This window comes from Thamnophis elegans, chromosome 14 (assembly GCF_009769535.1).
Source record: "Thamnophis elegans isolate rThaEle1 chromosome 14, rThaEle1.pri, whole genome shotgun sequence".
Classification (NCBI taxonomy): Eukaryota; Metazoa; Chordata; class Lepidosauria; order Squamata; family Colubridae; genus Thamnophis; species Thamnophis elegans.
Genome location: NC_045554.1, coordinates 6,583,053 through 6,596,711, shown reverse-complemented (window position 1 = coordinate 6,596,711; position 13,659 = coordinate 6,583,053). Strand labels below are relative to the sequence as shown.

The following is a 13,659-nucleotide window of genomic DNA, read 5'->3' as shown; positions in this document are numbered from 1 at the left end:
GGGCGCCATCTTCTCCGTATTTGGGTCTGAGAAGATTGCCAGCTTCCGTGTTCAAAATGGCTGGCTGTGTTTAGCTTCGCCCTTAATGCTTGAAGGCTCCCCGGATTCCTCAGCCAACGTGTATGGATTTTCAAGGCCCAGAATTCAACAGCCAACATGGGGGGCACTTCAGCTCCCCAAATTCCCCATTCTTATGGCCTAGCTCTTCATACTATAGGACTGTGAAGCATGGTTAAGCAATTTGCCAGTTTAAATTTCACCAGGCTCCAGGCTGACTCAGCCTTCCCTCCTTCCGAGGTGGGTAAAAAGAGGACCCAGATTGTTGGGGGCAAGAGGCTGACTCTGTAAACCGCTTAGAGAGGGCTGTGAAGCTATCTATACCTCATCTCTCTCTCTATGTCTATATATCTCTCTGTCTCTCACTGTTCCTACATCTGTCCCTACATCTATTATCTATTTATCTATACCTACCTATCTACCTCTCTCTATCAATTATCTATCTATCTATCTATCTATCTATCTATCTATCTATCTATCTAATCTAATCTAATCTATCTATCTATCCCTACATCTATCCATCCATCCCTATCTATCCATCCATCCATCCATCCCTATCTATCTATTTATCATTTATCTATCTTATCTATCTATCTATCTATCTATCTATCTATCTATCTATCTATCTATCTATCTATCTATCCCTGCATCTATCCATCCATCCATCCATCCATCCATCCATCTATCTATCTATCCATCCCTACATCTATCCATCCATCCATCCATCTACTATCTATCTATCTATCTATCTATCTATCTATCTATCTATCTATCTATCTATCTATCTATCCCTACATCTATCTATCCATCTATCCATCCATCCATCCATCCATCCATCTATCTATCTATCTATCCATCCCTACATCTATCCATCCATCCATCCATCTACTATCTATCTATCTATCTATCTATCTATCTATCTATCTATCTATCTATCCCTACATCTATCTATCCATCTATCCATCCATCCATCTATCTATCCCTACATCTATCCATCCATCCATCATCTATCTATCTATCTATCTATCTATCTATCTATCTATCTATCTATCCCCACATCTATCTATCCATCTATCCATCCATCCATCTATCATCTATCTATCCATCCATCCATCTATCCCTACATCCATCCATCCATCCCTATCTATCCATCCATCCATCTATCCCTACATCCATCCATCCATCCCTATCTATCCATCCATCCATCTATCTATCCATACATACATACATACATACATACATCCACCTACTTACCTACCCACCTACCTTCCTATCTATACTTACCTCCCTACCTATCTTACCTATCTATCAGAATGTAATATTGCAAGTTGCCTACTGCCCGAAATTCAATCCTGACCAGCTCAAGGTTGACTCAGCCTTCCATCCTTCCGAGATGGTTAAAATAATGACCGAGATTATCGGGGGGCAAGAGGCTGACTCTGAAAAACGGCTTAGAGAGGACTGTAAAGCATTGTGAAGCAGTATATATGTCTAAGTGATATTGCTAATCAGATTGCTGCCGCAAAGATCCAGCTTACCGGCATTCAAAATAGAGCCAATTTCCCTTAATGGGGTAAAACAAGCTATTTTCCCACATTTCCTTTACAGCTTTGATCATTGATCTAGGTTTGTGCATGTTCCCACATGCAGCAACTGTTGGCTGTTAAGATGCTTTCTGCTTAATATCTACTTTTTCCCCCCAATCATAGATGGGGATTCTTCTCAGGATGAGGCTGAGGAAGACGTCAAGCAAATCACGGTACGTCAAGATGTTCTCTGACACCTGTCTTAATTCCCAGGAATATGCAGGCTTTCCTCGACTTACAACTGTTTAGTGACCCTTCCAAACTGCCCCCCAAAAAGTGAATTTTGGACCGATCCTCGCGTTTACAACTCTTGTGGCTTCCCCACAGTCACAGGAAGCAAAATCTGGGTTCCTGGCAAACAGTTTGTACAGATGTGGTCCTCGATATACGACCACAATAAGTTTTGTGTTGGGAAAATTACTTGCTTTTTAAAAAATTATTATTTTGTTCCTCTAGCCTGTGACATCTTTTTTACTTTCTAATATACCATGTTTTTCTTTGAAAGTGGGCGCCTTAGGCCATTCTCATCCGATAGGGAATTTTGATTGCATCCCATAATAATAACAGGAAAGGTCTCTTTTCAGGTGAGGTTCTCCCGGCCAGAATCAGAGCAGGCCCGCCAGCGTCGAGTTCAATCTTACGAATTCCTGCAGAAAAGGCAAGCAGAAGAGCATTGGGTTCACCTCCATTATTACGGTTTGAAGGTAGGTTTCCCAGGGCTGTGTTTGCACAGCGCATTAAACTACGGTTAGTTTAACCCTGGTTTGTTGAATCGTCTGCCATTAGTGGGGGTTTAAGGAACGGTTTGGAGGGCATAAACGTTTAGGGGCAAAAGTGACACAAATGTTTTGGCAGGAAGAAAAGGACCACAGTGGGTGGAGCCAGATCATTGATGAAGGTGGAGCTAAAGTTCCCCCCCCTTTTTTTATCCTGGTTTTAAAGAGGTTTACTTTTTCTTGCGGGATTCAGTCGCGGTGGCTCAGTGGCTAAGACGCTGAGCTTGTCGATCAGAAAGGTTGGCAGTTCGGCGGCTCGAATCCCTAGCGCCGCATAACAGAGTGAGCTCCCATGACTTGTCCCAGCTTCTGCCAACCTGGCAGTTCGAAAGCACATAAAAAGTGCAAGTAGAAAAATAGGATCCACCTTTGGTGGGAAAGTAACAGCGTTCCATGCGCCTTCGGCATCGAGTCATGCCAGCCACGTGACCACGGAGACGTCTTCGGACAGCGCTGGCTCTTTGGCTTTGAAACGGAGATGAGCACCATATGTGCGAAAGGAACCTTTACTTTTTCTTAAAACAACAAGAAGAAGCAAACTTTATTCTAGTTTGGGTGTGTTTCCTATTTCAACGTGTTAAGAAGCTGCCGGTCATTTTCAGGAATATCAACCAGAGCTGGTTCTAAGGATGAGGAATGAGGATTTGAAGGCAGAAACCATAGCTAACGATAGGTGATCTCAGCCAGTGTGTACTTACATCTGCAGAAATGGTCTGCTAGAGAAGCGGATTTGATCCCCCCCGCCTCCCCTTCCCAACCCCAGACAGTTTTATACAATCTCATGGTAGATCAGATCTTGGTTTTCCAGATCATCTTCCCTTGTGAAAATTATCAAAACTATGACAGCGTCATGACAGTTGATTACAAAGGAGAAGAGAAATAGGTATCAATTCCAAAATTAGTCCTTGATCTTTTCCTTTTGTTTCCTTCCCTTCCCCTTTTCCTTCCCTTTCCTCTCCTTTCTTTTTGTTCCTCCATTCCTTCCATCTCCTCCCCTTCCCACTTTTCTTCTTTCTCTTTCCTTTCTTCCTTCCTTCCTTCCTCTTTCCTTTCCTTTCCTTCCTTCCTTCCTCTTTCCTTTCCCTTCCTTCCTTCCTTCCTTCCTTCTTTCCTTCCTCTTTCCTTTCCTTCCTTCCTTCCAGTGTCGGCTAGCGACCCCCAGGGGGAGAGCTGTCTCTGTGGGATTGCCTTCCCTCTGGAATGAGCTGCCCCTGGAGCTTTGCATAATCCCCGACCTCCGGTACTTCCGACGCACCCTAAAAAGTTGGCTTTTCCAGCAAGCCAGCCTGCCTTGAAAAGAATAAAATATAGGATTAATTTGGTTGTTAATTTTAATTTAATGTTTAAAATTTTATTGAATATAACAATTGGGGTTTTTTTTGGATACTTTAGTTAATGTCCCTTTTAATTTTTGTAATATGTGTTTTCTTTTATGTTGTAGGCTGCCCTGAGTCCTTCGGAGAAGGGTGGCATATAAATCCAATAAACCTAAACCTTCCTCTTTCCTTCCCTTTCTTTTCCTTCCTTCCTTCCTTCCTTCCTTCCTTCCTTCCTTCCTTCCTTCCTTCCTTCCTTCCTCTGTTCTTGTTATTTTTCCTGAACAGGGAGAACAGTTTAAGCTCAGCTCCTGCCTGTATATTTTCATGCAGTAGTCCTGAAATGGCCATTAAAGTTGGTGGGATCCATAGCTCTCCCTCTTCTGTTTCTCCTAGGATAGCCGTTCTGAGCACGAACGCCAGTATTTATTCAGCCAAGGTCACAGCATGGCTGGGAACACGGAACTAATTAAATCGCCAAGGTGAGGAAAGCGGGGGAAGAGAAACAATTGAAATCCAGTCCAACTTTCCCCAACCCAAATCAGTTTGGCCGCTGAGGAGGAGATGCCGAGCTAGCATTCCTCTTGCAAAACCATCGTCAATATTTAAGAAAAACGCAGGACGAGATGCCCCACATTTTATGTGTTTGATTGCCTGGGATTTCTTTCAGATGACCAAGCCAGCTAACTTCTTACTGGTTTCTAATGACAGTTTTGAAGTGTTCCTTTCCCGAGGGAAATTCATATTCTTCCTTCTCTCTCCACAGTGAATATTTGATGATGCTCGTTCCACCAAGTGTAGAAGAAGAAAAGTAAGTAGCTATGGAGATTCTCCATCATCCAGGTTACTTTTGTCCAAAGCCGAGGTGGCGCAGTGGTTAGAGTGCAGTTCTACAGGCCACTTCAGCTGACTGCTATCTGCAGTTCAGCGGTTCTAATCTCACCAGCTCAAGGTTGACTCAGCCTTCCATCCTTCCGAGGTGGGTGAAATGAGGACCCAGACTGTGGGGGCGATATGCTGACTCTGTAAACCGCTTAGAGAGGGCTGAAACCCCTATGAAGTGTTATATAAGTCTAACTGCTAAAAAGTGCTTTTTCCAAAAGGCAACTGAACTTCCTTGGTTTTTTCCCCCTTGAAAACGTTTCACTACTCATACAAGAAGCTTATTCGGTTCTTAAGTAGTGTAGAGATCTCTCTTATTCTTTGGGGGGGGGGAATCTAGAACCATATTATTTCTTAAATGTCCCTCCCCGATGTTGGCTGCTAGTTTAACCTTCTCCCCATGCTAGAGAATGGACCAGACTCAAATTCTTCAGAGTTGCATCTACAGGTGGTTCTTACCAGTTGAGTTTACACACCGAAACACTAAGCTGAGATAGAATAGAATAGAATAGAATTCTTTATTGGCCAAGTGTGATTGGACACACAAGGAATTTGTCTTTGGTGCAGATGCTCTGAGAGAGAGAGGGAGGGAGGGAGAGAGAGAAAGAAAGAAAGAAAGAAAGAAAAAGAGAGAGGGAGAAAGAAAGAAAGAAAGAAAGAAAGAAGAGAGAATAGAATAGAATTGAGAATAGAATAGAATTCTTTATTGGCCAAGTGTGATTGGACACACAAGGAATTTGTCTTTGGTGCATATGCTCTGAGAGAGAGGGAAGGAGAGAAAGAAAGAAAGAGAGAGAGAGAAAGGGAGAGAGAAAGGGAGAAAGAAAGAAAAAGAAAGAAAGGATAGAATAGAATTGAGAATAGAATAGAATAGAATTCTTTATTGGCCAAGTGTGATTGGACACACAAGGAATTTGTCTTTGGTGTAGATCCTTGGACACACAAAGAATTTGTCTTTGGTGTAGAGAGAGAGGGAGGGAGGGAGGGAGGGAGAGAAAGAAAGAAAGAAAAAGAGAGAAGGAAAGGGAGAAAAAGAGAAAGAAAGAAAAAGAAAGAAAGAATAGAATAGAATAGAGAATAGAATAGAATTCTTTATTGGCCAAGTGTGATTGGACACACAAGGAATTTGTCTTTGGTGCATATGCTCTGAGAGAGAGAGGGAGGGAGAGAAAGAAAGAAAGAAAGAAAGAGAGAGAGAGAAAGGGAGAGAGAAAGGGAGAAAGAAAGAAAGAAAGAAAAAGAAAGGATAGAATAGAATTGAGAATAGAATAGAATAGAATTCTTTATTGGCCAAGTGTGATTGGACACACAAGGAATTTGTCTTTGGTGTAGATCCTCTGAGAGAGAGAGGGAGGGAGGGAGAGAAAGAAAGAAAGAAAGAAAAAGAGAGAAAGAAAGGGAGAAAAAGAGAAAGAAAGAATAGAATAGAATAGAATAGAATTCTTTATTGGCCAAGTGTGATTGGACACACAAGGAATTTGTCTTTGGTGCGGATGCTCTCAGTGTACATAAGGAGAACAAAATACATTCATCAAGAATGGAAAGATACAACACTTTGTCATAGTCAAGGGTACTAATAAGCTATTAAATCATACTAGGAAACAAATGAAAACAATATAAATTGAAAAGAGATAAGCAACATGGTTATAGTCATAAGTGGGAAGAGATAGGTACTAGGAAGGAAGAGGAGAATTAACAGTAATACAGTCTTAATAAATTATTAATTAGTTGCTTAGCAGAGTGATGGCATGGGGGGGTGGAACGGTCCTTGTGTCTTGTTGTTCTGATGTGCAATGCTCTATAGCGTCGTTTTGAGTGTAGGAGTTGAAACAATTTATGCCCAGGATGCGAGGGGTCTGTAGATATTTTCACAGCCCTCTTTTTGACTCCTGCAGTGTCCAGGTCCTCAATGGAAGGCAGGTTGGTAGCCATTGTTTTTTTCTGCAGTTCTGATTCTCCTCTGAAGTCCGTGTCTGTCTTGTTGGCTTACAGAGCCAAACCAGGCAGTTATAGAGGTGCAGATGACAGACTCAATAATTCCTCTGTAGAACAGAAGCGGCAGTCCTTTTGGGCAGTTATAATTTGAGGAGGCCATAGTAGCCAGCATTTAATTTTGCTATTTTATTTTACGTGCAGGGAAAAACCAGTCGCGCCAAGCAATGTGCTGCCTATGGCTCAGTTGCGAACACTCCCTCTGGCTGACCAGATTAAGATCTTGATGAAAAATGGTAGGTTTTCTTATTTTTTCCTTTCCCAAATCCTCTCTTAAATTGTTTTGCCCACTTTCGGCGAGCGAGTGGGTCTGCGGCGAGTGGCAAAAACATTTGTTCCTGCTTTTGGGGGAAAGGGGGGGGAGGGGACTTTCTCCAACTTCTATTCCATCTCACAAGTGATCTCTGAGTGGTCTCCCCTCCCAAGTAGTAACCAAGATGCTTTTGTTGAGAATGGTCCCTCCTGATCAGGGCCCCCCGTAATGAATTCTGGGTAGAATCCTTAGCATCTGGATTTGATCAGCCCTTCCTGTTGCTCTCTAATTTCCCTGTTTTGGGAAGGAGGGGGGGAGGGCTTCTAGATGGCTGGGGCTGATGGGTCCCTGCTTTTTTCCCTTCCCCTAACAGTGAAAGTTATCGCCTTTGCCAGTTTAATGAGCCTCCTAGCATCTGGGACGGATCCGACTGCGGTTTTGCGAAGCATCCAGCAGGTGGCGCTGCTAGTCCAGGGAAACTGGGTGGTGAAAAGGTAAAAAAAAAACAGCATTTATTTTTATTTGCTAATTGCAGATTGAACTGCCAATTCCTAAATATCCCAACAATGTATGTGTGTGTGTTGGGTTTCTGGTTGCTATATAGGTAGTCCTTGAGTTGCGACTGTAATGGCACCTGACCGTCCCAATTGTAGCCTATGGTATGCTCCAGTGGTGGGTTTCAAAAATTGTTCGAACCTACTCTGTGGGTGTGGCCTCCTTTGTGGGAGTAGCTTGCCACCCATGTGACCGGATGGGAGTGGCTTGCTGCCCATGTGACTGGATATGAAATTATGAATTAGTACTTAGGTCGGTCCAAATAGCTATTCAGAAACTCTGGCATTGAAGCATGCAGGTTTTAAAGCTGTCAAGTTACACGATCCTTGCACCCCTAACCCTTTAGAAAAAAAAACTAGGGGTCTTCAAACCTGACAGCTTTAAGACTTGTGGACTTCAACTCCCAGAATTCCTCCTCCAGTCACGTTGGCTCAGGAACTCTGGCATTGAAGCATGCAAGTCTTAAAGCTCTCAAGTTACAAGATCCTTGCACCCCTAACCCTTTAGAAAAAAAAACTAGGGGTCTTCAAACCTGACAGCTTTAAGACTTGTGGACTTCAACTCCCAGAATTCCTCCTCCAGTCACGTTGGCTCAGGAACTCTGGCATTGAAGCATGCAAGTCTTAAAGCTCTCAAGTTACAAGATCCTTGCACCCCTAACCCTTTAGCAGTGGTGGGTTTCAAAAATGTTTGGAACCTCTTCTGAAGGTGTGGCCTGCTTTCCGGGTCCACTGGTGGAACCTCTTCTAACCGGTTCGGTAGATTTGACGAACTGGTTCTACCGAATAGGTGCGAACTGGTAGGAACCCACCTCTGGTATGGTCGTATATCAGATCACCAACCTGATTTTACGACTTTGTGTGTATTAGTCGTTAAGAAAATGCAATCGTCGTTAAGCAGACCCATTGGAGGTGACCACCAGAACTTCAAATCTGGCTTGTAAGCTCCCACCAAGTAGCTCCGTCATAACTTGGAACGGTTGCAGATTTTGGACTTGGTTGAGGACTACCTATATCGTAGAATTGGCCTGGATTTTTTGCCTGAGTGTTTGATGCAGCTAATACATGTTTTATCTTTTCCCCCCGACACACACACAGTGACATCCTTTACCCCAAAGATACCTCCAGCCCGCACAGTGGCGTCCCAGCTGAAGTCCTCTGCCGTGGAAGGGATTTTGTTGTGAGTACCAAAATGCCTGAACCAAGAATGCATTTGCTTTCCCACATGTTCCTTCTGCAGCAAGCGTTCTGACCTAGGCTTCACGAAATCACGAAGCAAGACTCCTTGTCACCGACAAAACCCCCTTTTATTAAGCTCTTGTGGATTCCTCTCATTCGCATCCAGCAAAATCCCGGCAAACAGTCTTTCAATTTACAGCCACAGACCTTATCAGGCTTGGAGGGCTGCCAGGTTGATATCTTCGAAATGCAAGATTGTACAAAAAAATACTGGGCAAGGAGTCTCTGAGAGTCACGAACAAATTTTCACACTAATTAAGTGAAGTGATTGTCTCCTGCAAACTCCACTCCCCTTTCACTCCTCTTTATTCCCTATGGGAGGGGCCATTCACCGTCCACCTGTGGCCTTACGCCCAAGTTGACCCCTGTTCTGTAGTTGTTCCCTTTGTCTTGCAACTCTGCGCATGTGCACACTGGGAACAGGCTCCAGCTGTTCTTCTGCCTCACTGATGTCTGACTCCGAAGGCAGCTGATAACTGTCAGATGGCCCTGGCCCTCTCTCTGCCTCCAATACAGAGCCTTCATCAGAGCCTTCCCCAGACTCCAGGACTGGCCCAGGTTCCTCTCCAACCTCCTCACTATCCAAGTCTGCGGCCAGCTCCGCTGACCACTGGTGGGCCACAACAACAAGAGCTTGATGTCCATTTTGGGAACTCTTGTTCTATTTTTATGCTTTGGAGATTTAAAATGAGGATCTAGCTGTTTGGGGGCAAGAGGCTGACTTTGTAAACCACTTAGAGCTGAAAGGCACTGTGAAATGATACGTAAGTCCAATTCTATTAACTGTCCTGAGGGGCTCCATATTTCTTGCCCTAATGGTTAAGATCTGTTTTAATACCGGTAGTCCTGGACTTACACTTCTTGGTTTAGTGACCGTTTGGAGTTACAACACTGAAAAAAGTGGCTGTTTTTCACTCTTATGACCTCCTCGGTCACATGGTCAAAATTTAGGCACTTAGCAATAGCAATAGCAGTTAGACTTATATACCCCTTCATAGGGCTTTCAGCCCTCTCTAAGCGGTTTACAGAGTCAGCATATCGCCCCCACAGTCTGGGTCCTCATTTCACCCACCTCGGAAGGATGGAAGGCTGAGTCAACCTTTGAGCCGGTGAGATTTGAACCGCTGAACTGCGGATAACAGTCAGCTGAAGTGGCCTGCAGTGCTGCATTTAACCACTGCGCCACCTCGCCACTTGGCAGCGGGCAAGTATTTACGACTGTCCTGGAGGTCAAGTGACCCCCCCCCTTTTGCGACCTTATGGCAAGCAAAGTCAAAGGGGAAGCCAGGTCCACTTAACGTACCCGTGATTCACTTAACAACTACAATGTATTCACTTAACATCCAAGGTCATAAAATGGCATAAAAAAGGCTCACTTAACTGCCTTACTTAGCAGGGGAAAAAAATCTGGTCAAATGTTGAGGACTATCCGTACTGCAGTGATTCACTTAACAACTGTGGCAAAACGGTCGTTAAAATGGGATGTAACTCACTTAACAACTGCCTGTGCTTAGCAGTGGAAATTTTGGGCTTAGTTTTGGTCGTAAGTCGAGGACTGCCAGTACGTTTGTTTTACTGGAAAACCCCCCCCCCTGAGTTGTCATCCCTGAGTTGGTGGGAGGGGGAGATTTATAAATTTGATCAATCAATAATAATAATTATAACTCAGGGGCAGCTTATCTCGGCAGTCTTTCTAAGTATCAAGGTTTTGCAGGAAGCCAAGTTGTCCTTTGACTATGTTGTAACATGGACATAGCAGGTAGGCATTCACCAGGTTGAAACGTATCTTCCTTCTTTTTCAGATATGGAAGTTCACCCAGGATCGGTGGGTGGTACGGAAGGAAGTTGCTGCCGTAACAAAAGTAAGTCTCTTCTTAAACTTTTGGTTTTTAATCAGGCTAGGTCAGAGGTGTCCAGCCTTTAAGACTTGTGGACTTCAAGTCCCAGAATTCCTCAGCCAGCATAGCTTGTGGACTTCAACTCCCAGAATTCCTCAGCCGGCATAGTTTATGGACTTCAACTCCCAGAATTCCTCAGCCGGCATAGCTAATGGACTTCAACTCCAAGAATGCCTCAGCCAGCATAGCTTATGGACTTCAACTCCCAGAATTCCTTAGCCGGCATAGCTTGTGGACTTCAACTCCCAGAATTCTGGGAGTTGAAATCCATAACTCTTAAAGTTAACAAGTTTGGGGACTCACTTCCCAGAATCCACTTCAGTGGCCAGGGAATTCTGGGAATTGAAGTTCACACATCATCAGCCTGGTGGCCCAGATGTGACGACTGGAAAAACAAAATCTAAGATGCATTCATTAAGCCTGAAGATCTTGTGGTTTTGTAAATGCCACTAAATGGCATCGTGCCCGAGATCGGAGGCCTGTTTTGTTCTGTGTGAGAGACAAACCAGGTTTGGCTTATAATGTTTTAATATGGGAATGTCCCTGGCTCTTCGAATGATCTCTGTTCATTCTGATAGGCTAAAACATATCAAGAACGGTTGCAGGAACTGGGCCTGGGTACTCTAGTGAAAAGAAGGACCAGGGGAGACATGATAGCAGTGTCCCAATATTTGAGGGGCTGCCACGGAGAGGAGGGGGTCAAGCTTTTTTCCAAATCACCCGAAGGCCAGACAAGGAACAATGGATGGAAATTAACCAAGGAGAGATTCAACCTAGAAATAAGGAGGAATTTTCTAACAGTGAGAACCATCAACCAATGGAGCAGAAGTTGCCTTCATAAGTTGTGGGAGCTTCACCACTGGAAGCTTTCTAAAAGAGACTGGATTGCCATCTGTCAGAAATGGTATAAGGTGCGGGGGGGTGGACTAGATGACCTACAAGGTCCCTACCAACTCCGTTGACCTGTTAAACCTATTGATAGCTACTTTTAGAGTAACTTGCTTGCCCAATAAGCAGCAACGTGGGAACCCTACAAAGGCTTCTAAATTAGAAATAAACATCTCTCCCTCCGCTGGCTTGTCTTCCTCAGAGTTAAAATCTCTGCCTCTTATTATTAGCATGATGATGGAGTTAAAATGCAGAAGGTCAGAGTATCCATTTCCAAAGAGGACACGCAATTCCGCCAGAATTCCACAGATGATTATTTTTATATTACTCGGGTGTGTCATTTGCACCCACACCCCAATACTTGAGAAGCAAATAAGCTGGTCCTTTTAATATGCATATGTGTTTGTGTATGTGAATGCATGCATACGTGCATATTTGAGCTCACCAACAAGTGGTAGCAGGTTCCTTCTTTGAAGAAAGTTTGCATCTATTAGGGCGTAGTCCCGTCTACCTGTTTTCTCTGGAAGACCACACCCCAAACTTCAGGGTGGCCATTATTCCCATAAATGCAATTCTCTTCTCTGTCCGATTGTAGGCAGCACTCAACTTATAACCATTTATTTCGTGCATGTGGAGATTCTCAATCTTCCAGGTCATGGTTGTCCCAAAAGTGCTTTTTCCATAAGGCAATTGGACTTTTCTGTGGTTTTTTTCCCTCCCTTGAAAATGTTTGGTTGTGGACTTCAACTCCCAGAATTCCTCAGCCGGCATAGCTTGTGGACTTCAACTCCCAGAATTCCTCAGCCAGCATAGCTTGTGGACTTCAACTCCCAGAATTCCTCAGCCGGCATAGCTTGTGGACTTCAACTCCCAGAATTCCTCAGCCGGCATAGCTTATGGACTTCAACTCCCAGAATTCTTTAGCCAGCATAACCTATGGACTTCAACTCCCAGAATTCCTCAGTCAGCATAGCTTGTGGACTTCAACTCCCAGAATTCCTCAGCCGGCATAGCTTGTGGACTTCAACTCCCAGAATTCCTCAGCCGGCATAGCTTGTGGACTTCAACTCCCAGAATTCCTCAGCCGGCATAGCTTGTGGACTTCAACTCCCAGAATTCCTCAGTCGGCATAGCTTGTGGGCTTCAACTCCCAGAATTCCTCAGCCGGCATAACTTGTGAACTTCAACTCCCAGAATTCCTCAGCCGGCATAACTTGTGGACTTCAACTCCCAGAATTCCTCAGCCGGCATAACTTGTGAACTTCAACTCCCAGAATTCCTCAGCCGGCATAACTTGTGAACTTCAACTCCCAGAATTCTGGGAGTTGAAATCCATAAGTCTTAAAGTTACCAAGTTTGGAGACTCCTGATCTAAGTGATTATCCCTTGTCCAAAAATTGAAGAAGCTTCTTGGATGAGAAACGAAACGTTGTCAAGGGGAAAAAAATCCCAAAAGGCCCATTGCCTTTTGGAAAAGCACCTATTGGGACTTTCCTTTAGTGTCGATTTGAAGCACTAAAAAAAAAAAAAATTCACTTAGGACAAATCCTCACAATTTAACTATCCTGGCAGCATCCCCAGGGTCACCTGATCGAAATTGGGTTGCTTGGCAACAAGCATGCACCGTGTATATGATGTTGGCAGAATCCAGATCACGTGGTCGCCATTTCTAACCTTCCCAGCCAATTTCCGACAAGGGGATTCGCGGAGCGGCTGTATCATTCCTTTAACGACTGCTGCGACTCGCTTAGCCACCATGCAATCGGGCCCAGTTCACTTAACAACCGCTCGACTCAAGAATAGAAATTCTGGCACCAGTTTTGGTCGTAAGGCAAGGACACGGCAACTGGGTGTTTTGAAGGAAGTTATGGACAGCCAAATTGGGCAACCTTTTGCTGCCTTTGTGAAAATGATTTTTTATTTTTTGGTAATTAAAAAATAAATAAACCTCTCCTTTGTGCAGCTTGGTCCAGAGGATGTGAAGGACTTCCTGGAACACGTCTCTTTCCTGAGGATAAACCGAGGGTGGGAATTCAAGCTGCGCTACGACGAGGATTTTGTCAAGAAGCATCCAGATGTGGTGCAGAGGCAAAAAATGCTTTGGATGGGCATCCAAGCCAAGTAAGTCATTCCCTTCCTTTCGTCATCTATTCTCCATTTTCCCTTTCCTTTCCTTACCCTTCTTCATCCATTCACTCCTTCCCTTCCCCCTCCATTC

The 13,659-nt window shown here is 44.1% G+C and overlaps 1 protein-coding gene across 1 annotated transcript in view; it reads left to right on the top strand.

Annotated features, from left to right (window-relative positions):
• POLR3E (RNA polymerase III subunit E) overlaps window positions 1-13,659 on the top strand; it is a 41,175-nt gene that overhangs the window by 11,470 nt on the left and 16,046 nt on the right. Inside the window, exons 8-16 of the mRNA XM_032231193.1 lie at window positions 1,767-1,816; window positions 2,228-2,347; window positions 4,132-4,217; window positions 4,502-4,546; window positions 6,754-6,845; window positions 7,236-7,356; window positions 8,515-8,596; window positions 10,458-10,517; window positions 13,405-13,562. Of these exons, the coding sequence (XP_032087084.1) occupies window positions 1,767-1,816; window positions 2,228-2,347; window positions 4,132-4,217; window positions 4,502-4,546; window positions 6,754-6,845; window positions 7,236-7,356; window positions 8,515-8,596; window positions 10,458-10,517; window positions 13,405-13,562 (814 nt within the window). The remainder of the gene's footprint in view (window positions 1-1,766; window positions 1,817-2,227; window positions 2,348-4,131; window positions 4,218-4,501; window positions 4,547-6,753; window positions 6,846-7,235; window positions 7,357-8,514; window positions 8,597-10,457; window positions 10,518-13,404; window positions 13,563-13,659) is intronic.